Source organism: Mytilus edulis, chromosome 12 (assembly GCF_963676685.1).
Source record: "Mytilus edulis chromosome 12, xbMytEdul2.2, whole genome shotgun sequence".
In the NCBI taxonomy this organism is placed as follows: domain Eukaryota; kingdom Metazoa; phylum Mollusca; class Bivalvia; order Mytilida; family Mytilidae; genus Mytilus; species Mytilus edulis.
Genome location: NC_092355.1, coordinates 73,882,914 through 73,907,835, shown reverse-complemented (window position 1 = coordinate 73,907,835; position 24,922 = coordinate 73,882,914). Strand labels below are relative to the sequence as shown.

Sequence of the window (24,922 nt, the reverse complement as noted above, 5' to 3'; positions counted from 1 at the left end):
CTTGTATTTAATATAAACAAATCAGTGTTTGTTATTGTCCGGGTTTTTTCGAGAGCAACTGTGAAATCGTCCGGGTTTTTAGACAAATGGTCTCGGTTTTTTTACAGAAAATTTGAAGGTATTCTAGACTTTTAAAGATGACTTTTTTCTAGTTAACAACTGTAATTAAGTAAGGGACAATATCATATATTCCCAATAAGTCATTAAAACATATAAAAAATAATTATTTTTTTTCAATTTTATGCAAATATTCTGTTCGGAGAGCGTTATACAACTACTTTCCAGTGTTCATTTAGAAATAACGTGATCCTTATAACAAAACGGTGTCTAGAACATTATGCAGGAAATTTATATTCATTTTAACTTCATTTCATGCTCCTTTTGATTTTACAGTTAAAAAAAAATGTTGTGATTAACTTGGAGATTAATAAAAGAAACCTATTAATAAAAAAACATAAAAAAACCACACACACTTAATTCACCCCATTTTTATTGCCATTGCACACAACATTTTAATAAAATTTCAGATAAAATCAACAATGAAATGAATAATTCATTAGCCTAAATATGATCCTTTAGCAATGATAGACAAATACAAAATGTGTATAGCATATGCTATCACCAGCTAGACTGTCCAGTGCTTAGAACGACACCAGAATCAACATTGTAATGTCTTGATTAATCACCAGCTAGATTGTCCAGTGCTTAGAACGACACCAGAATCAACATTGTAATGTCTTGATTAATCACCAGCTAGACTGTCCAGTGCTTAGAACGACAACAGAATCAACATTGTAATGTCTTGATTAATCACCAGCTAGACTGTCCAGTGCTTAGAACGACACCAGAATCAACATTGTAATGTCTTGATTAATATTCATATTTTTCACTTTTTAGACATTGAAAGGAAGTTATCATGGTGTTTAGTTGCTGTATGACCAATTATTATATTTGCATAATCAGACTTCTCCCCACAGTTGTACCATTTAGTCATTTTCGTTTTTTTTCTTAAACAATAAAATAAATAATGTAAGATACAAGACAAATAGATAATGAAATATCTAAGATGTATACTCTTATAAGAACAAACATACCTCTTATCTTATACAACATACGTTTGAACGTCTCAATTCAAATTGTCTATGCTTATGTTCCGGACCTTATTAGTATTAGGACCATACGCGTATGGTAACGACCATGGCGTATACTCATTTGGTCAAACTGTACGCGTATGTTTGGACCATATAGTAGATATATAAAGATGTGGTATGAGTGCCAGTGAGACAACTCTCCATCTTAATAACAATTTATAAAAGTAAACCATTATAGGTTTAAGGTACGGCCTTCAACACGGGTCCTTGGCTCACACCGAACAACAATCTATAAAGAACAACCAAAATAACTAGTTAAAGACAATTCAAACGGAAAAACTAACGGTTTAGGGACGAGGTTGGGTAGAAAAAAAAAGAAAATTCTAAACGAAAGATATATTTATGTTATTTGGCGAAAAAATTAATAAAGTGGCGAAAAATATATTGTTTTGGCGAAAAAAATAATTGCCCAAGGGGAAACCCAATTTGGGACCATATAGGTATACATTATATAGAAACGATTCATTAAACAATAAACTTAACAATGTGTAACAATGACGGTTACATGAAATGTATTAATTTTATAGTTCAAACGCTACCCAAAACAGCACAAGTTACAAGTTGAAACTCATTGTCTATCAATTAATTGTCTTAATTGGATGTATCTGTTTTCTGTCCGTCTCTAGTATCAATTATTAGATCTTTATCATATTGACTTTTTTGTCAGTTAGTAAAACAGTTGAACTCTTGTTTAACAGTTCATTAAGACATTTTTGGAAGTTATCTTCCAAGTCGACATTTTGCTGTTCAGTAATAGTTACCCCATGAGGTCCAAATACTTATATGGTCCGGAACACTCACCTCTGATTGTTGACATCACGGATATATACTGTACAGGCATTTTATTAGATGTGAGAAAAAGAATATCTACAAATGAACAATACGTGTTTCATGATAAAATGCAAGTGTTGATATACCATGTGCCTTGAAAGTACTTAATTTGAGCCTTTATTTTATAGATTTTAAACGTCAACACATAACATCTTAGCTAGAAGAAATGTGTACAATCACTCGATAAAAAAGGACACACTCGAAAAAGCCGGCCCGGACTGCTCTCGAAAAAGCCCGGACATGAGAAACTGAATTTAGTCTCAAAATGACGTTTTCAATGCAATACCAATAGTTTTTGTAAAGTGTCTGTATATCTAAAGATATATAGATTTCATGTATGCATTTTCGTCGACATTAGCATTGGTATGTATAAGAAAATGGCTTTATTCGGTATTTTGGAATAAAAGCATTTTAAGGCTAAATCTAACTTTTTAAACGAAAAGCAATGTCAGAATGATACTATTTTTATATCTCAAATACTAACATATCATATATAACCTTGTATATCAAACTCAAGCTTCTATATCACGTCTTGTTAGAAAAGAAGTCTGTTTGTTTACAATTTTGATCATATTCACTCGATAAAAAAGTGGTCACACTCGAAAAAGCCCGATCAAATCACTCGAAAAACCACGATCCTAGTCGGACACTATACCTACCGTGAGTATGAAGTTCTTCAGGTAACATAGCACTTGAATCATCAATATTTGACTGGGAAGAAAAAAATTGATTAAATTCATTTGCCTTTTCGATTTCATCCAATATTAAGTTGTTATTAACCCTTGCTTTCGCTTGTTTTTAATCCGGATATTTGTTTAACCGTTTTCCAACAATTTGTAGTGGAAGGGTTACTGTTCATGATTTTTTTAATTAAATTGTTGTTATATTAACCCTTTGATTTTCTAATTAAACTGGTAACTTCATTTAGTATTTTCTTCGATGGGTTATTATATTTTTTAGCCTGTCTGTGGATTCTATTTTTTTCCTGAATTTTTTTCAACCCTGATAAAATCCTTCTGAATATCCAGTTAAAAAGTAGGAGATGTGGTATGATTGCAATTGGGACAACTATCCACCAAAGTTCAAATGAAGTGGTTGTAAGGAATTATAGGCAACCGTACGGACTTCAGCAATGGAAAAAAACCATATAAGGTATAGTCGGCTATTGAGGGCAATTGAATGAAGTGGTTGGCAGGAATTATAGGCAACCGTACGGAACTCAACAATGAAAAAAACATATACCGTATAGTCGATGCAATGTTATGTATAATAAATTTAGTCGGCTGATAGAGATTACCAATAAAATTACTTTACTCGACATAACCGACCTAACTCAATGTATTTCGTCCTACTGCATTGAAGCATGACGGAGGGGAGCATACACTGTATGCATGTTTTGATCTTTGAACACGCATTGTTGCTGGAATATGCCTTCAGTAAAAATCAACCCCAACTATTTTTTTTTACTCTTTAAATATTTTGTCATTAAACTTTGAATGATTTTATGGACATAAATACTATAATGGAACAAGTTAATTAGCAACTTGTAATCAAACACACCCATCATTTCTTGTCATTTCACTTGAACAATATTTTAGTTCATCTCACATTATGAATTTTAAAAACTACCAAGACGACATTTAGCATACAAATATTAAAATAACGAATTCCGAAGCGAGAAGGGTGCCTTTATATTGTTTTAAAAAGATTTAACGTTTAAAGTAAATTCCAACACACCCGAATGTAAAAGATGTACTCGACTTTTAAAACGAAATAATATTTTTCTATAATTTAATTGAAGATAATTTGATGTGGTCAGAAATTCATATCAATGATATATTTTTCAAAAGTACTTTCTTTTCTTTACCAATAACAAATTATGGGGCGAGGTTTTTGTTTAAGTATACCTTAACTTAATCCGAGGATACAGGGGTACTCCCCCTTTTCGTTTAAAAATCTCATGTTTTCCACAATATCATTTTTAGCGTATAATTGTCCGAATTGTTTTTTGCATCGCTTCGCTCGTCAGTATAAATTCAATTATCGAAAACTACACCCTCTTTCAAATATCTTGGATCCGGCCATAATCACGAACTGTATTGCACGGAAAAAAACTTTAAATGATTGTCGTTTGACTTTGATAAATACTTTTTAAAAACAACAATGTCTGAACATTAGGCATCTAGCATGTGATTTAAAAGTTTAAGACTACAAACTGAATTAGATTTTTTCCCGTGATTAAGTAGCTCACTGAATACAGAAATGTGATACTGACGTGTAAACTAATGGACACATGGGCACTACATAAAATCTGTTATACAATTATGACCACTAATGGTCCTACAGATACTCTGTACTTTTGACATGACAAAAGGTCTAGCTTTTGTAGACTGTCTATGATTTTTTTATTCTTAATTTGTGATATATACAAAAATCACGGTGTAGTATGATTTTCAATGAGACAAATTTTCACAAGAGAACAAATGACACAGAAATTTAGTCCAAGGAAGGGGTTTCAACAATGAGCAAAGCCCATACAGCATATTCGGCTATAAGAGGCTCCAAAATGACAAATGTAAAACAACAAAAACTAACAGCCAAATTAATGTCAAATTAAAATCAACGAAAACACAACAACAAACGATAAGCACTGAACTAAAAGCTTCTAACTTCGGACAGTCACATCCGTACTAGGACAATGGCATAACAGTACAAAATCAATATTATAAACGGGATAATTATTCTTTATTTATTAGTTGTAGTTGTTTTAAAGATAGTGTTCAGCAGCTGTGGATACTATCATTTCGGTACATGGAGCTCATTTGGAAATACTAGAAATGGCTAGCTGTTTTTATGCTTCGTTTCAGTCTCACGAGTCAATCCCTTTCTATCTGTTTTAATTGTGATTATGATCATTTGATAAACATACTTCTATGATCTCCATTGGCTATAACTTGGATATTTATAAAAAAACTATGTATCATAGATATGCATGCGTAAAATAAGTTCTCGACATAAACTGGCTTAATTAACTGTGCATTTGTATTCAGATATCGCAGATCAAATTTATTCGTTCATTGTGTAATCATACGTTTTTTGATTGAGTTAAGTCTGCCAATTGATATTTTATCGTATGTTTTTCTATGTTGTGATGTTATGCTATTGTTTCAGAAAAAGGGAGAAGGTTTGGGCCCATTAAAACGTTTAATCCCGCTGCAAATGTTTGCACCTGTCCTAAGTCAGGAATCTGATGTACAGTAGTTGTCGTTTGTTTATGTAATATATACGTGTTTTTCGTTTCTCGTTTTGTTTATATAGATTAGACCGTTGGTTTTCCCGTTTGAATGGTTTTACACTAGTAATTTTGGGGCCCTTTATAGCTTGTTGTTCGGTGTGAGCCAAGGCTCCGTGTTGAAGGCCGTACTTTAACATATAATGGTTTAATTTTTAAATTGTTATTTGGATGGAGAGTTGTCTCATTGACACTCACACCACATCTTCCTATATCTATTAAATATAAAATAAGAATTAAACCTCACATTATACTTACGACGAAGAAGCCTCAAGCTCTATATAATACATGTACTTACGACGAAGATTATGCCTCAAGCTATAGCACTTATGATAATGATGATACTGATGTATGTCTTATATCCAGCGACAAATATTACATACATATTGAGGATGATGAAAATTAATTATAATGATAAATAGTGAATGCATACGTGAAAGTACGAGTAACATGCTTAAAGAAAAAGCAATCACAGTGAAGAAACAGAACGTACATCATGTTCAATGACCTATAGTTGTTAATTTCTGTGTCATTTTTGATCTCCTGTGAAGAATTGTCTCATTGGCAATCATACCAAATCTTCTTTTTTTATAACTAATCATTTCAAATTGATACACACCCAATTGTTTTCGGAGACAACAAGAGAAAATAAAAGAATAATCGGTTTAGACATTATGACTTATATGAAAGGTTGTCAAATTGACACTCATATCACATTTTATATCTATGTGTAGGTTTTATTGATAAGGCTTTCAAATACCAACTTAAATTACCGGTTAACCGGTTAATCGGTCGAACGATTATCCGAGTAACCGGTTAGGCAAAAGTGTTCGATTTGACAACACTAATAAATACATATACCTTTTTAAACATGCCCAACAATTAAGAGTCGCATTTTCATATGCTAGCTAACAAGAGAGCGTAACCACTATAAAAAAAAACTTGTCTTTCCACGAGTAAACCAATACCTGCTCTTGCTCGTGAATGCATCATGCTTGGTGGAGAAGCAGTCTTAAAGTCATTCGATCAGGGGGTCCAACAGAATAATTGAATTTGTATTCGAGGCTAGCCTGCTATCAGTCAATCCCATATACAAGTACATTGTATATAGTGAATCTAAAATGTTGTTTTTTTTCAGTCGTGTAACACCTTCACTGGTGATCCTGTCATTGGATCTGTCGCATAGTTGTCACTTTTATATATATATGCCTCCAAAGCGAGACAAAAGTTGAAACTTAAACTTTTTCTCTAACCAAATCAATATATGCGATAGCTTTAGAATCTACTTCTAATTGAATAAATACGAGTAAAAAAAATCCCGTAAAGATTGAAGTGACATTATATTTGTCTCAAAAATGTAACAACTATGTAAATTGACATTCTCGTCAACTTTTAATTAGAAATACTTGGGGACAGGATATTTTAGCCAATTACTATAATAAGTTGATAGTTTACTATTCATTTTACTGATATCAAGGATTTGTATAGTTAACTAACTATACAAATCCTTGCTGATATTCTTTAGAAATCGTCTTTTTGAGAGCGAATTACAGTATATATATGAATTCATACTATCATAATCAAAAGATTTGCCAGGAAAAAAGAATGAAAATCAGTTGAGTATTTTGCCAATGGTGGGACGGAGGGCGATTGGCCTCGAAATTTTCTCGGGTACTTAATTTCCTTTCTCTCCGCTTCGTCAAGTTAGGCCTAGTACCCAATTTCTGGTGGCGCTGAAGTGATACACAGTGATCCTGAACCCTTTAAAAGATCAATTGAAGAAAGAAAAAAAATCAAGACTATATTCTTATGACGTCTGTTGAAATTAAACCTATTAGTTGTAGAAATTCCCTAGTGTTGACTTGTTCTCTAGACAGCAAAACTTGACTGAGAAAAAAAATCCTATCAGTAAAATTTCCGGAAACAAGTCCTGAAACGAGTTGTATAGTATTGTGCATGTAGATCTTCCCGCCGCCTGTCAAAGTATGTTTCCTGTAACGATTGTGAAAGAAATGGTAAGAATAGACGGTTTTTGTCAAACATACTCAAAGAAATATCAAATATGTTGTGAATACACAAAGAAGATTATTAAAATAAGACGTGCAAGTTGAAATGCTGGTCCAGCTGGTGCAGTGGTGGTCCTAGTTCCAAACAACAAGTGTGAGTTCGTGGTCTATTGGTTAAGACCGAAGGCTACAGTGCTGAAGGTCCCGAGTTCGATTCTCACTCGGGGTACTAAAAATATCAGTACATTAGAAGGGTAATTTTAACCCTCTCACACACATCTCTGGTAACCAGACCGGAGTTTAAACTAGAATGGGTACGTTGGGGGCCTCGGTTGATCAAAGTGTCCCTACTTTGACCTGGAGATCAATCTTCTGATATCTCTCTGGTTTATCTGTTTCCACCGAGTGGCCCAGTGGTTCTCTCCGAGTACTTTGGCTTCCTCCACCAAAATAACAGACTTCCGGTGTCCTAGCACTCCCTTTGTGTTGGGTGGGGATTGATTGTCCTTGTAAAAAGAATTGTCGTATAAATATACGTTAGTGACACATCTCCATTAATCCCGTTAGGGAGTGAACATGGATGCCACTGTACCCTCGCAGCTTTCGAGGGGTTCTTCGGATATCGGAGGCATTTACCAGTACATACATACATACACAACAGTAAAATATACACAAGTAATACTAAATAGTCATAGTTTTACTTTAGAAGCAGTGGCGAATCCACTGACTGCCAAAGAGGGGACCGGTTTTCAGTCATGCTCCAGTGATTCCCTAAATAATCAAGTTTTTTCCACAAAAAGGGAAGAGGGTGGACCCCATCCCCCCCCCCAAAAAAAATCCTTCTCTAACTCGTAAATCATTGACTACCCAATAGGGTCTTTCACGTGATGGTCTGTACAGAGACAGTTCACAAATTGTACAGGGTATCAATAGCACTGGCTACAATTACCTTGAAACCAAGTGACATATACTACTGTATAGTTATTGTTATGTTGGACATTAATTTTCGTAATGCTAGGCTGGGTTAGTAAGAGATTAATTACAAATGTAACAATACTATTCGTGTTTTCGTTAAGTTGTGTTTCTAAATCACTGATTCAAGTAACATTATTTCCATAAAGGTTGGAAGTTAGAGTTGTCTTTCTTTAATAATCACCTATTTAAGTAGTACAAATTAATCACTTGAAGAAGTGATTTAATTTTATTGTAGCTTTTAAAATAGAATACAAAGCATCCAGGGACTAATTATGTTTCTAAACTTATCAGAACCAACATCTGTGTTGTCTAGGATGACCAGGTCATTTCAGGTGATGACCTTGTACTGAATCTAGGATAATGACATAAAAATCACTTGTTTAAGTATCAGACCTCAATTTCCTTCCCAAAAATCACTTCTTTAAGTATCATTCTGTTAATAACCCCCACTAATTTCAACACCCCTGAACAGTGAAATTTTTATCGCGAACAGTAGAATTTTATTACATAATCTAAAAGATGAAACCTTGAACTTCATAGGAAAAATACTCCCACTGCTGTGAAAAATCTTTTAAGAAAGTATCAGTTCATTATGTAAAGCCATTATTGTAGCATTTTTTCGACTAAAATAGAATTTTCAGCTAAATGATAGCATCAAAGGCATAAACCTTGCTACTTAAAAGAAGCAAAAAGTTCATATTTTTTAATTTTACTAATTAAAAGATATTATTTAAACCTATGTGTTTAAAATTTTGAAAAAACTACAAAACCTCGAATTTGCTACTCAAATAAGTGATTTAAAAATCACTTATTTCAGTAAGTCCCCTGACTGTGCACCCTAAAGCACATGTATACAGGATGTGCTGAAGCTGCCATTGAAAAACAATGAATAATATAAAGGAAAAATAAAGTATGTGGTATCCATTTATGACACAAAGTCAGTACATGCACACCAAAAATAATCACACACGAAAAGCAAAGGAACAGTGCTCTTATTGTTGTTCTATATGAACCTTAATTTGGTATTCGGCCTTTGGTTTCTTTTTGTATCCTTTTTTATAAGTTCTAAAACTTTAACATTTATTCTGTGGGTTGTGTTGATGTTAGAATAGTATTAATGGAACAATTGAGTTTTTCGAGAAAAAAATTACACATTTTGATTCACCGGTTATGTTTGCAGTTAATGGGAGTTGAAATATGGATGAAATAAAGTTACCAGTTTAATCAATTGTAAACATAATACAAGTGCTAAAAATCATTGCAATTTTCATGTCCAGTACAGTACAAATGATACACAAATTTGCTTATTTTAAACAAGATATTTGTCCAACTTTTAATTAATTTTGTGCTTATTAGATAAATGATCACATGTCTGATTTATCTTTTACCATATATATTGTCCTACAGCTATACTCAGTTGGTAATTGCAATTAAAGGGAAATTCCGCGATTTTTTACTTATCATCTAATTATGTTCATCTTAACATAAAAAACACATTTGCAAAGTTTTAAATTTATATTCCTTCTAATAATGTAATAATGGAAAAAATCAAGTATTTGTAACTTTTTTGGTTGAATTCTCGAGTGGGTCGTGACGTTTTAGCCCGATTTATTGAACTCTGGGAAAAAATAAAATCTGTTTAACTCTTATAGCTTATCCACAATATATACGTAATCAAAAGCGCACAGCTGACGAATGGTCGTAGTTATTAACCACAATATAAGAATGAATGAATATGCATATACCGTTTTGTAATGATTGAATTAAACTCCTATAAAATTATCTCTAGTAAATGTTTTTGTATAAATTTAATCAATTATTGTTGAGATTTTTTTCTTAAAATATTTATTGAACATTTTTACTGATATTGAACTGAAAATATTTCAGTTCTATTTACCGTTATTGTTTTGATAATCATTTCAATGCAACTAATGTGTGAGCAGAGTTTGTATATTATTTTGTAAAGGTCACTGTATATTTCTCGGCTTGAGGTCAATTCGTTTACCTTGTAGCTATTTAGCCGCAGGTGTGAGTTCAAGCGTACACAGGTATAAATGTTGTGATTTGGAAAGGATAAAGAGAAATTACAGGATTAGAAAGAGTATGCTGTCACGATGTTAATACACTAAGATTTAATACACGATTAGAATAAAGATACAATAATTAAATTGTGTAAATTAATTGAAAATAAAATTCAGATTCGTAATTCCGAAAGTGTAAAAAAAATAAAAGGAAACAATTTTTGATTACTTTCTTAGCAGCAATTGGCGTAAAGATTCAAATATGAAGTAAAAAATAGTAGTTTTAATCTTTAATAAAAACTAAATGCAATATTACCCAATTTGATATACCATTGTACATCTGTTTGATATCATTGACTTTACCGGAATTTCTTAACTTGTATTCAAATCTGGCTGTGTTTAAATGCTAATAAAACTATTGCAATTTTAGAGTTTTTAATTACCAAAAAATTACAACATAATACATGCATGATTTTTTTTTAGTTTCTTTTTAACATTTTATTCTTACATAATTAAATTCATTTGACAATCATTTACACAAACTTTTTGTGAAAAGAATACCAATTATCTAAGCTAAGGCATTATTTTTTTGAGGATTTTTGAGGATTTTTTAAAAAATTCTATGATAATATTTGTACAATGTTGAACATGATAGCCGTCATTAATCCAAATAAGTAATACAGTAGTTATAATAAAAGTTATATTTTAGTCATGCATAACTGATATTGACGAATTTAGAATAGTTCGTCCATACATCGTTGTTCTTGAAACAATCATTATTAGTATACATGTACATGTAAGTTTCCTGACGTATAAGAGCCATTGAGGATGAGCTCTAGAGAAAGCAGACTAGTAGCGCTTCTTCGTTTGTTTGTTGGGAAAGGAGAGGAAATGCAACCGCTTGTACAGATAAACGACAGAATTACCATACAAGCATTTATAGTCCACACAATCAGAAAAAGTTCCCATTGTTAGACGGGGAATATGAAGGCTTCCAAGAATGAACAAGTGACATGTCTAACTCTGAACAGTTAGAAAACTGACTATCGACATCGACCGCTTGTTCTTGATATTTGAAACTGTATGCATATATATACTTATACGTTTATGATAGTGATGAGTTCTTGCGTCTGACGAAAACTAAATTCCTTCATGGTTATATCTTGCCATACGTTTATATTGGTTTGTAAGGTGATTACTCAAAATCGTTATTTGAAAATCCTGTTTGTGAGATGTAGATTCATTTCAATACAGAAATTTCGTCTATATATTTCACAAGTGTATAACACGGAGAAGCTCTGACGGTCCATTACTCCCATTTTGTTTGGGTGTGAACCATGGATGTTTACAGCAATATCAAAGAATAAGATGATGATGGTAGAAAGAACTATGGGCGTCATGTGGCAAATATTACATGCATATCGGACAATGAGTTGTCAATCTGTATGAAAAGATTTCCAATACAACCATATTATTGAGAAGGAATGTTTACATGCTATACTCTCGTACTAGTATTACAGTGTTCTTGTGGTTCTTGTGGTTCTTGAATATGAGTTAGTAATTGTATTGTAACTGTATGTAAAAAATGTTTGTATCTATGTATCTATGCAAATCAATATTCTTATTTCTTATTCATGTATGCTCTGTATGCCCTTGTGGCCTTGTGGGCCCTTAATTGGAAATAAAATATGTTCTGTTCTGTTCTGTTCTGTTCTGTGGCGTTTACCTTAGACACACATCTTTTTAACGATGTTTAAAAAAAAGACAGAACCAATTTAATGTCATATTTCCCTATGTTTATACGCCCGTCGTCGACGGGACGTATTATGGTATACCGTTATCCGTCCGTCCGTCCGTCGTCCACACTTCGGACAATAACTCAAAAACACTTTCACCAATTTCCATGAAACTTTGGTGAATTGTTTATATCTATTGACATAAGCTCCCTTTTGTTTTTTTTTAATTTCAGATTTTAAGTTTTGAATTTATGGGGCTTTATTCATTAAAAAAAGGGAGGATTTTCAACACTTCGGACAATAACTCAAAAAGGCTTTCACCAATGTCCATGAAACTTTGGTGAATTAGGCCGTGTTCACACCAAACGCCGTGTAGAGTAAACATGTTTACAATTAGTTTAGTGTAGTGTACACTGGTTTCACATAACATTTGTTCACATCTATACACCTTGTTTAGTTACCTGTACATAAGATTTGTTCTCACTTGTAAACTATATGTCATTTAAATGTTCATTATGTAGAACTGAATTCAAAATTTTTTGACAATTTTTCTAGCGGTAAGGGAATAACCATGTGACATCAAAAGGGGGGGGGGTGGGGGGTGGGGTGGGAATGGAAATATTCCGATCCCCAATTTGATAAAAAAAATAAAAAAAAAAATGGTCATACAGATGAAAAAAAAAATATTCTGAATCAAGAGTTTCCCCATACATTATAGTGTTAAATATTGAAAAAAAAGTATTTGATCACCAGCATCGAAAAAAAGGAATAAAAACGTACGCGCGAAACAAAATCCATAGCTCACCACCTCCACCCCCTTGCCTTTATGTTTTATACTCAACTATAATAGCCCTCCCTCACCCCGAAAATCAATTGGTTGCTGTCTTATGGGTTCGGCAATAATGCTGCTTTGAGTCTTGATCAGGATTTAATAAAGTACATTAATTTTTTTTAACAAAAAAAAATCTGTAAAATTTAGACAACAATTTCTGTAAAGAACTTTACTAATAATTATCAAACATATCAATTTTACTCAAAAATAGTTTCCTCCTTAAATATATACACGGTAAAACTAATGTCCTGAAAGCCTAGTTTTGTGTTCACTTAACCTACACAAGGCCTACATTGACTATCGACTGTGTGTAGATAAAACATGATTTAAACTACATGTAAACATTGAGTTTTATCAATGGGAACGCAATTGTGTTTAGTTTACGTGTGAGTTACACTAACACAACACCGAATTTAGGTCAATGTGAACACGGCCTTATTTATATCTATTGATGTAAGCTCCCTTTCAATTTTTATAAATTTCAGATTTTCAGTTTTGGATTTATGGGGCTTTATTCATATAAAAAGGGGGATTTTTAACACTTCAGACAATAACTCAAAAAGGCTTTCACCAATGTCCATGAAACTTTGGTGAATTGTTTATATCTATTGATGTAAGCTCCCTTTCAATTTTTATAAATTTCAGATTTTCGGTTTTGGATTTATGGGGCTTTATTCATAAAAAAAGGGGGATTTTTAACACTTTGGACAATAACTCAAAAAGGCTTTCACCAATGTCCATGCAACTTTAGTGAATTGTTTATATCTATTGATGCAAGCTCCCTTTCAATTTTTTTAAATTTCAGATTTTCAGTTTTGGATTTATGGGGCTTAATTCATAAAAAAGGGGGATTTTTAACACTTCGGACAATAACTCAAAAAGGCTTTCACCAATGTCAATGAAACTTTGGTGAATTGTTTATATCTATTGATGTAAGCTCCCTTTCAATTTTTATAAATTTCAGATTTTACATTTCTGTGTTATGAATTTTTATGCTTAAAAAAGGGGGGATTTTCCAATTTTGGGACAATGCATTTAAAGCATAAAAGACAAGTTAAAAGAGCAACGGGCGTATCATGCGCTAAAGCGCAGCCCTTTTTTCTGTTATTGAATACCAAGAAAGAAAATAAATCCCGAAATTAATTTGAAACTTTGACACTCAAAAGTTTCCCAGCAAAATATTCACATCCCTTGGGGATAATTAGTGTTCGTCCAGTGGCATATATAACAATTGTGATGACAAATTCCTTCCTTTGTTCAAAAACAATCTTATTGAAATATAAATCTGTGATTTTACTATGTCCACAACTTCAATGAACCAAAGCAAAAGTTATACATCGACCTGTATTTAAATAAAATTGGTTTTCTTCTTCTTCTGGTATACAATAGTCTATCGACATTCCATGATTACATACTGTTGACATACGTGGACTAGTCTATTTACAACACTTTTACCCCTATTTATTCAAAATGTATGTTTTTTTCTTTTGTTCAATGTATACATGTATATATTTTAAATTGCGCTATAGTTCCGTAACTTTCTATCCAGTCGTATAAACGAATCTTCGGCAAGTGTGTACATTTTTTTAAATCAATATTTCTGGTATGTTCCAATCTGTCCTTCACTATTGACAATGAGTATATATTACATTTTCCCAAATTCACCCTTGGAAAAAATATGTAAATAGATTTTAATTTCATCAAATCTTATTTTTTGGGTATTATTTATATTTTTATGAATAATATTCTTTACACCAGAAATGTTATTTATAAACAAGCGTATAAGTTTAGTAATGACAAGTAAGACAGAGTTGTATATTATACATCTGATAGTTCAAAATGGAAAGTTATAAGTTATAACTTATCAGCCGTGTACACTGATCAATACCTGCAGAAGTGAAACGATGCATGAACTTGCAAGCCTGACAGGAAATCGCTTGAATACCTGGATGTGTCACCTCACACCCCTCACAATACCTTTGGAAGTAATACCTTTAGCCATGCTGGTGATCAGATGAGGAAAGATCAAAATTTATTTGAAAAAAGTTTATTACTTTAAAGAATTATGAACAAATTAGATTTTCGAAAATAATTTTCACGGAACACTTATTTATGATTTCAACTTTGACTTTTCACCTAATTACAATATCAACAGTTTAAAAACAACAGACCATGGTAATTTAAAAAAAAATAAGAATATTTTCAAGTTAGTTAGTCGGATAAAACAACCGTACGATTGACAAGATATCGACAAGCAATTACGACTACATCGGTTACTCTAGTTTTGTTTCTTTGTGGTTTATAGACATATCTTTTTTATTAATCGGGAAAGAAGACAAAATGGCGGAACGCAGAGAATTGATACTATAAATTTAAAATCGATGGTGATCGCTTATCTAGCGGAATAAAACTTTAATATCTATGAATTTGAGCATTTCTATACAGAATGAACATAATATCAATTTTTGATTTTTTTGCGAAGTTTCCCTTTAAAACAAACCTTATATTTATTTAATTGGTTTCCTACCTGTCAATTCAAAGTAGTCAAAAACCACAACATTAACAAAAGCTTATAATTAAGGGTTAAAGAAAAGTATTACTTGAATATAACAGTTATTATCAAATATATATATGTACATCTTTTAATTGTGAATATCTCTTACTAAGGCCAGAAACATATAATTGTATATTATGTCTCTTCTTAGGCTATTGATAACTTTTCAATACTGTAACAGTTTATGTTTTACTGAAGTATACAAACCAATGGTCATGTTTTATATAAACTAGAGGCTCTAAAGAGCCTGTGTCACTCACCTTGGTATATGTGAATATTAAACAAAGGAAGCAGATGGATTCATGACAAAATTGTGTTTTGGTGATGGTGATGTGTTTGTAAATCTAACTTTACTAAACAGTCTTGCTGCTAAAAAGTAAAAAAGTAAACCAAACTATCTTAACATGTTCAATATAAATTGAATAACAATAACAAAAAGTTTCCTTTATTGACCATAAACACAGTTTAAGATTTTTTTTCATTGTAATCAGAATGTAATCATAAAGTAATCAGGATTACAGGGTATTTTGAAAAGTAATTGATTAAATTAAATTACATGAAATCAGATTTTTGGCTGATTAATGATTACAATGATTACTTGAAAAATTGTAATCAATTACAGCTGATTAATGATTACAATTACAATTACCCCAACTCTGCTGTGTACATTATGTATATAACTCGTCTAAACATCAAACAACAATGTTAGATCTGAAAATTTGCTTTTGCAATTTTTTTTTCTTTCCTCGCCGTGATTCTAACCCATGCTTCTGAGATATCATGACACCAAATTGCCTGCACGGTAGCCGTCCCACTAGACCACACGATTATATAATTTATAAAGTATATAAGATATCTTAAAAAGTATATAAGATATCTTAAAAAGTATATAAGATATCTTAAAAAGTATATAAGATATCTTATAAAGTTTATTCATGTATTACAACTTCCCTGCTCTCAATCCAATAACTTCTTCAATCAGTGTACAGGCGAAATTTAATAAACATTTTCCGTTGTTCATGTTTTTACAGGAAAATGATATTATTTCGTCTTAGATTGTATGCATAAAAAATTCCCAATTTGATGTTCAAGGGACGACCCATTTGAAAACACCTGGAATCATCCCTGACTTATTATTGAGCAACACAAGTGCCACATGTGGAGCACCTGAGATAGCCCTCAACTTTTAATGGGTTTCCTGTTGCTTAGTCTTTAATTGGTATGCCCCACCTACGATAGTAGAGGGGCATTATGTGTTCTGGTCTGTGCGTCCGTCTGTCCTTCCCTCCGTCTATCCGTCCATCCGTTCAGGTTAAAGTTTTTGGTCAAGGTAGTTTTTAATGAAGTTGAAGTCCAATCAACTTGAAACTTAGTTCACATGTGCTCCATGATATGATCTTTCTAATTTTAATGCCAAATGACCTGTACACGTAAAATTTTGACCCCAATTTCATGGTTCACTGAAAATAGAAAATGATAGTGCAAATTTCAGGTTAAAGTTTTTGGTTAAGGTAGTTTTTGATGAAGTTGAAGTCCAATCAACTTGAAACTTAGTATACATGTTCCATGTGATATGATCTTTCTAATTTAAATGCCAAATTATAGTTTTTATCCCAATTTTTAGGTCCACTAAACACAGAACAAGATAGTGTGAGTGGGGCATCTGTGTACTATGGACACATTCTTGTTAATTTTGTGTTTTGTGTACTGTTGTTTGTCTTTTTCTTATTTAGCCATGTTTTTAGTTTGAACTTCTATTATTTATATTTATTAGATCCATGTCCAGTCAATGTAATCCTTGTCCAGTCAAGTTGTTATTATAGTCCATGTGATCCTTGTCCAGCCAAGTTGTTATTATAGGTAAGTGTACAGTATAGTGAACTATATAGGATCATTTACTATTGAAATTTGTTTCCAATGTAAAATATTCAAACTCTATAAGGGGAGATAATCAACATATAGTTTTTACATTCAAAATACCATAACTCCAATGTTTTTATAGTAAACAAGACACATGACATCATTACAGTGTTATTTGCCTTCAAAAATAGATTGGTTGAACTTAAGCATGGAACTTGTGCTAAAGAAAAATAAAGTGAGATAAATGTCAATGAGACAGCAACCCAACAAGTCAACAATGGAGATGTGTAAAGGTCAATGTATAGGAGATGTGTACAGGTCAATATATAGGAGACGTGTACAGGTCAATATATAGGAGACCTGTACAGGTCAATATATAGGAGATGTGTACAGGTCAATATATAGGAGACGTGTACAGGTCAATATGTAGGAGATGTGTACAGGTCAATATATAGGAGATGTGTACAGGTCAATATATAGGAGATGTGTACCGGTCAATATATAGGAGATGTGTACAGGTCAATATTTGGAGATGTGTAAAAGTCAAGGTATAGGAGATGTGTACAGGTCAATATATAGGAGATGTGTACAGGTCAATATTTGGAGATGTGTAAAAGTCAAGGTATAGGAGATGTGTACAGGTCAATATATAGTAGATGTGTACAGGTCAATATATAGGAGATGTGTACAGGTCAATATATAGTCAACAATTCAAAAATAACCTCATATGACAAGGTCTACATTTTTATGAAGCTGGCCATAACATTTAGGATTTATTCATGTTAATGAAATAATTGCGCATTATACCTTTTTATCGCTCCGCGGGTGAACTATGATGTTGTGATTGGTTTAAAGCCGTCACATGGTGACCCCAAATGGATCCGTATGGGGTTAGTAAATTTCATATGGGTTCATGACGTCTGTCTATTGTTAATGGTGACGTCATCTATTGATGTTGTTGTATTTCATTGTTTATTTTTCTACAAAATGCAACAGGAAAAGTCCCATGTGCAATAAATTTGCTATATCCTATATACGGTTCACTACTGACCCCTTTTGGCCCCAACCCCTATGGATTTTAATAACCCTCTAGTCTATGGATCCGTAGGGGGTCAGTAGCAAACCTTATAACTTTAATATAATTGTAAGTTTATTTTATTGAAACAGGGAGATAATACACCCACATTGATATATTTATACAGGGAGATAACACACACACATTGATATGTTTATACAGGGAGATAACCCACAAACATTGATATGTTTATACAGGGAGATCACCCTCAAACATTGATATGTTTATACAGGGAGATAACCCACAAACATTGATATGTTTATACAGGGAGATAACCCACAAACATTGATATATTTATAAGAAACAGGGAGATAACACTCAAACATTTATATATTTATACAGGGAGATAACACAAACATTGATATGTTTATAAGAAACAGGGAGATAACCCACAAACATTGATATGTTAATAAGATACAGGGAGATAACACTCAAACATTTATATGTTTTTACAGGGAGATAACCCACACACATTGATATGTTTATAAGAAACAGGGAGAAACACTTAAACATTTATATATTTATACAGGAAGATAACCTACAAACATTGATATGTTTATAAGAAACAGGGAGATAACACACAAACATTGATCATGTTTATAAGAAACAGGGAGATAACCCACAAACATTGTTATGTTAATAAGATACAGGGAGATAACACACAAACATTGATATGTTTATACAGGAAGATAACACACAAAGATTGATATGTTTATAAGAAAGGGAGATAATACACAAACATTGATATGAGATAAAACACAAACATTTATATGTTTATACAAGGAGACAACACACAAACATTGATATATTTATAAGAAAGATTCATAACAATTAACTATAAATAGAAGTACCAATGAAGTTTTTTTAAGTGATACATATAGTTTACATATTTCAGGCTTAAGAAGTAAATATGATTTATAGTTAATTTTCACAGATGCTTTAGATGATGGCACAACCTTATACTTATAAAATAGGCTGACCTCAGAGGTACATTCATCAGTATTTATCTAATTAGTATGTATCGTATTTTTTAAGATTGCATAACAATTTTTTTTCTCATAAAAACTGCTTCGTTGATATTCACGGTGTTATGGTATTGTGTTAACCTTAAGTGTGGGAGGTGGTGGGTTTGAACCCTGTACAGTTCAACCAAAGACTTGAACATTGATATTTGCTGCTTCTCTAAAATGAAGTAAATCAATACAGACGAAGCAGTTTTCACATCTACCATGCAGTCGCTTCCTGTTTGCCGATAGTTTGAAATTATACAACACTCATTGTACAATGAAACTTTCTTTGAACTTTTCTTGGCTTCTATAGAGAGGAATGATTTTATATTAGATGAACAGTTTGACAAATTTGAGTTGTAGCGTGTTAGCAATTTTTGTTTCGGCTGTGCAGCTTTTCCCTGTTTGTCAATAGTTTGAAATTTTGCAACACTCATTGTACAACGATAATTTTCATGTAAGTTTCTTGGCTCTTATGATTTTATGGAATGATCATTTATGCTTCAGTAAATATGTTACCTCAATCAATTGCATGCAGCGACACAGATCTATTTGTCTTGTTCGAAGTTATGGTTCCACAGCATAGGCTAGTGCCATTTTTGAAAAGAGCTTTTAGTTAAGGACCAAGCAACAACCTAAAATATGGCAATATAACACACCATTACATTATTCTTACTTTACTTTTCATAGTTTTAAATTAGTGTGGGCCCAATGGTCAGGAACCTTTCATTTCTGTGAGAGAACCTTTGAATTTTGGAAAACAAAGGTCCATGGCCTACAATCCGTTACATTAGTACTTATTTTAGGACCATTGAATTTCTTGAGGAGGGCCTTTCACTCGAAACTTCAAATGGTCCAGGACTTAACATATTTTTAGGCAAATTGTAAAACTTACTTATAGCTTCAATCCTGTAAATACATTAAGTATGTTAAGAGTGAGGGGGTATCTGTGATCATTTTATTATATAAAAATAAGGAAATATAGTATGATAAACAACGATACAATTATTCATACTATAGGACAAAGATATAAACAATGACAGGTTGTCCAACAGCCTTCAACAATGAGCAAAACCCATACCATATAATCATAAGGAAGTGTGGTTAGATAAACAATGATACAATTATTTTTAGATCAAAGGACAAAGATATAAACAATTACAGGTCGTCCAACAGCCTTCAACAATGAGCAAAACCTATGCCATATAATAATTAGGAGTTGTGGTATGATTAACAATGATGCAATTATTCCTAGACGATAGGACAAAGATATAAACAATTTCATGCTGGCCAACAGCCTTCGACAATGAGCAAAACCCATACCATATGATAATAAGGAGGTGTGGTATGATTAACAATGATACCATTATTCCTAGACCATAGGACACAGTTATAAACAATTACAGGTTGTCCAACAGCCTACAACAATGAGCAAAACCCATGCCATATAATCATCTATAAATAGCCTTGGTATGATAAAATGTGAAACATTTCAAAAGAAAAAATCCACTGCTGAAAACAACAATGAAGTAAAAACAAAGATGGTACACAACTTCTAACTACATCCACTATGTTATTGGACAGGCTCATACAGAATAAAAAAAACAGTTGAATTTAATTTGACTGTTCTAGTCAATTATTGATAGTGTTTTAAGAAAACTGTTACTTGATATTTTTTTAATGTGTGTCTTAAAGCTGGTAAAAAAAAACTTTTGACATTCTTAGACCTGGGAAAGTGCAATAGATGTTCTGGTGTTCCATGGAAAGAGTCACATCCTGCTTGTAGAATACATTTGTACATCATTTAGGTATGTTATCAAATCTTCAAGGTTTTTAGTTCAGTTCATTAACTTCTAATACTGCAGTCTTATTGCCAGAAAAGTTGAGATAAATTACTGTTTCAATGCTATTATTATTTAATTAAAATTAGTATCTAAAAATATTAGGTCAGTATATTATATCTAATAATGATCATGTATTTTTAATTGGCAGTAACTATAATACATGTACCTCAATAATAACTCAACAGTATATATCGAATATAATTTTTCTTTTCTATTTTTAGGATATAATGGAGGATTGGAATAAGGTAAGATTTACCTAATAGTCTCCTTGTGTGGTTTTGTTCCCCATTATTGTACAATAAGTTACAAGTAAGTGATAATTTGAGATAAAAACTAGTAGAATTCTAGGCGAACTACAAAACTACTTTTTTGAAGAAAACAGATCAAACAAAAAAAACAAAACTGGGACAAAGCAAGGTTACATACAACATTTGACCAACTAAGGTGTTGCTAATAACTAATAGCAGATATCGTCTTAATCATCTTATCTTCTACTCATTACATGGGTGACACTTGATCATCTTATCTTCTACTCATTACATGGGTGACACTTGATCATCTTATCTTCTACTCATTACATGGGTAACACTTAATCATCTTATCTTCTACTCATAACACAAGTGGCACTTAATTGTCTTATCTTCTACTCATTACATGGGTGACACTTGATGGACTTATCTTCTATTCATTACACAGGTGGCACTTAATCATCTTATCTTCTACTCATTACACAGGTGACACTTGATCATCTACAGGTGACACTTAATTAATTGACTCATCTTCTACTCATAACATGAGTGACACTTAATCGACTTATCTTCTACTCATAACACGGGTAACACATTGTCTTATCTTCTACTCTTTACACAGGTGACACTTAGTTGTCTTATCTTCTACTCATAAGATGGGGGACACTAAATTAATTGTCTTATCTTGTACACTTTACACGGTTGACACTTGCACACATGCAGATTTCCTAGTAAATTTAATATATATTCTCTGAGGTTAGTGAGTCAATAACTTACATGGGAAGACTCTGCTTATTATCATACAATACTGAGTGGCAGTTTAGTTACATAAAAAAATTTGAATCTTTGATTACAATGTCAAATATGTAACCCTTAAGTCTATACAGTTACAATTAGATACAAGTAAGTGCATAGATGCCAACCATTACGATTTTTCCGTAATTTTTTCCGATTTTGCGATACAAACTACGCTATTACGGTCAAAGTCGAATAGTTACGGATTCCCAATCATCGCCGTTCAATTTTGTAAATCACGGATTTTTATCATTACTTTTCCGTCCTGGTCCGGTATTTAGAAAACGGCAATGTAATGTTACCGGTTTCTCAGGAGTTATCAACCTATTGATTGGAACTAACTGACTTCTGAAGAGGAAACTTGCATTTTATGAAGTAGTTTTCCCCCTTTCTCTACTTCTCCTTGACAAAACGAAAATGTACGAGTCGAGAACATCTGAACAATTAATGAATGGAATTCATACTACAGACAACATGTTGAACGACAAATTTTAGTGCACATCATTTTGCAACCACTCGTCATTAATTTTTATTGGTAAATGCAAGTTTTTGAATGATTACTGAAAACTTTTCAAAAATACGGAAAATTTGATAGTTTGTTACTGATTGTCTCAAAAGGGGTTGGCATCTATGTAAGTGGTAATTTGAGATAAAAACCTGTAGAATTCTAGGCGAATGTAACAAAACTACTATTTCGAAGAAAACAGATCAAACAAACAAGAACAAAACCGGGACATAGCATGGTGACTCACAACATTTGACCAACTAAGGTGTTGCTAATAACTATAGCAGATATCGTCTTAATTGTCTTATCTTCTACTCATTACACGGGTCACACTTGATTGTCATATCTTCTACTCATTAAAAGGGTGACACTTGATCGTCTTATCTTCTACTCATATAAACACGGGTGACACTAATTTTTCTTATCTTCTACTCATAAAAAGGGTGACACTTAATCGACTTATCTTCTACTCATTACATGGGTGACACTTAATTGTCTTATCTTCTACTCATAAAAAGGGTGACACTAATTTTTCTTATCTTCTACTCATAAAAAGGGTGACACCTAATCGACTTATCTTCTACTCATTACACGGGTGACACTTGATGGTCTTATTTTCTACTCATTATGAGAGTGACACTTGATCGACCTATCTTCTACTCATTAGACGGGTGACACTTAATTGTCTTATCTTGTACACTTTACACGGTTGACACTTGCACACATGCAGATTTCGTAGTAAGTTTAATATATATTCTCTGAGGTTAGTGTGTCAATAACTTACATGGGAAGACTCTGCTTATTATCATACAATACTGAGTGGCTGTTTAGGTACATAAAAAAATTTGAATATGTATTGAGTAACTGATGACAAACAAAAATGCAATTTAAAGTTTTTTCAGTAAGAAATTTATTGAAATTTTTTTTTAAGTATGAGTGTATACTCTGAAAATTACTTTCCAGTAGTAGACAGTGTATTATTTATGTAGTACCTTCAGAATCCTTGTTTAAACTGTCAATTATGTAATTCATATGCTATTTATAGAATTTCTCTCTGTCTGAATGTTTTATTAAGGAAGGATACTACTGATTTATGTAGTCATTGCTAAACAGAAGAATAATTATTACCTAAATTAACAGCAATTATTTAATACACAAATTATTAAATTTAAAATTCATGTTTTACTTACAGAAACTTGCTATAGCTGGTCAGCGTGGAGATATAGAAGCCTTAAAATTAAGTCTACAGAATGGTGCAGACATTGATTATCAAGATGTGAGTAAAATACTTCATAGAAAAATCATCTTAAGATATGTCGTCTTATGGTACATGAACAATAAAAGACACAAAACTACAAGTTACTTAAAAATAGTGTACAGTGAAACAGTGTAAAACTACAAGTTACTTAAAAATAGTGTACAGTGAAACAGTGTAAAACTACAAGTTACTAGTTAAAAATAGTGTACAGTGAAACAGTGTAAAACTACAAGTTACTTAAAAATACTTTACAGTGAAACAGTGTAAAACTACAAGTTACTTAAAAATACTGTACAGTGAAACAGTGCAAAACTACAAGTTACTTAAAAATATTGTACAGTGAAACAGTATAAAACTACAAGTTACTAGTTAAAAATAGTGTACAGTAAAACAGTGTAAAACTACAAGTTACTAGTTAAAAATAGTGTACAGTGAAACAGTGTAAAACTACAAGTTACTAGTTAAAAATTGTAAAACTACAAGTTACTTAAAAATACTTTACAGTGAAACAGTGTAAAACTACAAGTAACTTAAAAATACTGTACAGTGAAACAGTGCAAAACTACAAGTTACTTAAAAATATTGTACAGTGAAACAGTATAAAACTACAAGTTACTAGTTAAAAATAGTGTACAGTAAAACAGTGTAAAACTACAAGTTACTAGTTAAAAATAGTGTACAGTGAAACAGTGTAAAACTACAAGTTACTAGTTAAAAATAGTGTACAGTGAAACAGTGTAAAACTACAAGTTACTTAAAAACACTTTACAGTGAAACAGTGTAAAACTACAAGTTACTTAAAAATACTGTACAGTGAAACAGTGTAAAACTACAAGTTACTTAAAAATATTGTACAGTGAAACAGTGTAAAACTACAAGTTACTAGTTAAAAATAGTGTACAGTGAAACAGTATAAAACTACAAGTTACTAG

The 24,922-nt window shown here is 32.1% G+C and overlaps 1 protein-coding gene across 2 annotated transcripts in view; it reads left to right on the top strand.

Moving 5' to 3' along the window:
* The window catches only part of LOC139499158 (uncharacterized), a 116,634-nt gene that overhangs the window by 21,604 nt on the left and 70,108 nt on the right, over window positions 1-24,922 (top strand). The window contains exons 2-6 of one of the 2 annotated variants that reach the window (XM_071287839.1): window positions 17,132-17,258; window positions 19,268-19,347; window positions 21,066-21,148; window positions 21,406-21,429; window positions 23,925-24,008. In XM_071287839.1, coding sequence (XP_071143940.1) covers window positions 21,412-21,429; window positions 23,925-24,008 — 102 coding nt within the window. In that variant the 5' untranslated portion in view covers window positions 17,132-17,258; window positions 19,268-19,347; window positions 21,066-21,148; window positions 21,406-21,411. Of the gene's footprint in view, window positions 1-17,131; window positions 17,259-19,267; window positions 19,348-21,035; window positions 21,149-21,405; window positions 21,430-23,924; window positions 24,009-24,922 lie in introns of both variants that reach the window. The other variant, XM_071287841.1, reaches the window with a different exon arrangement.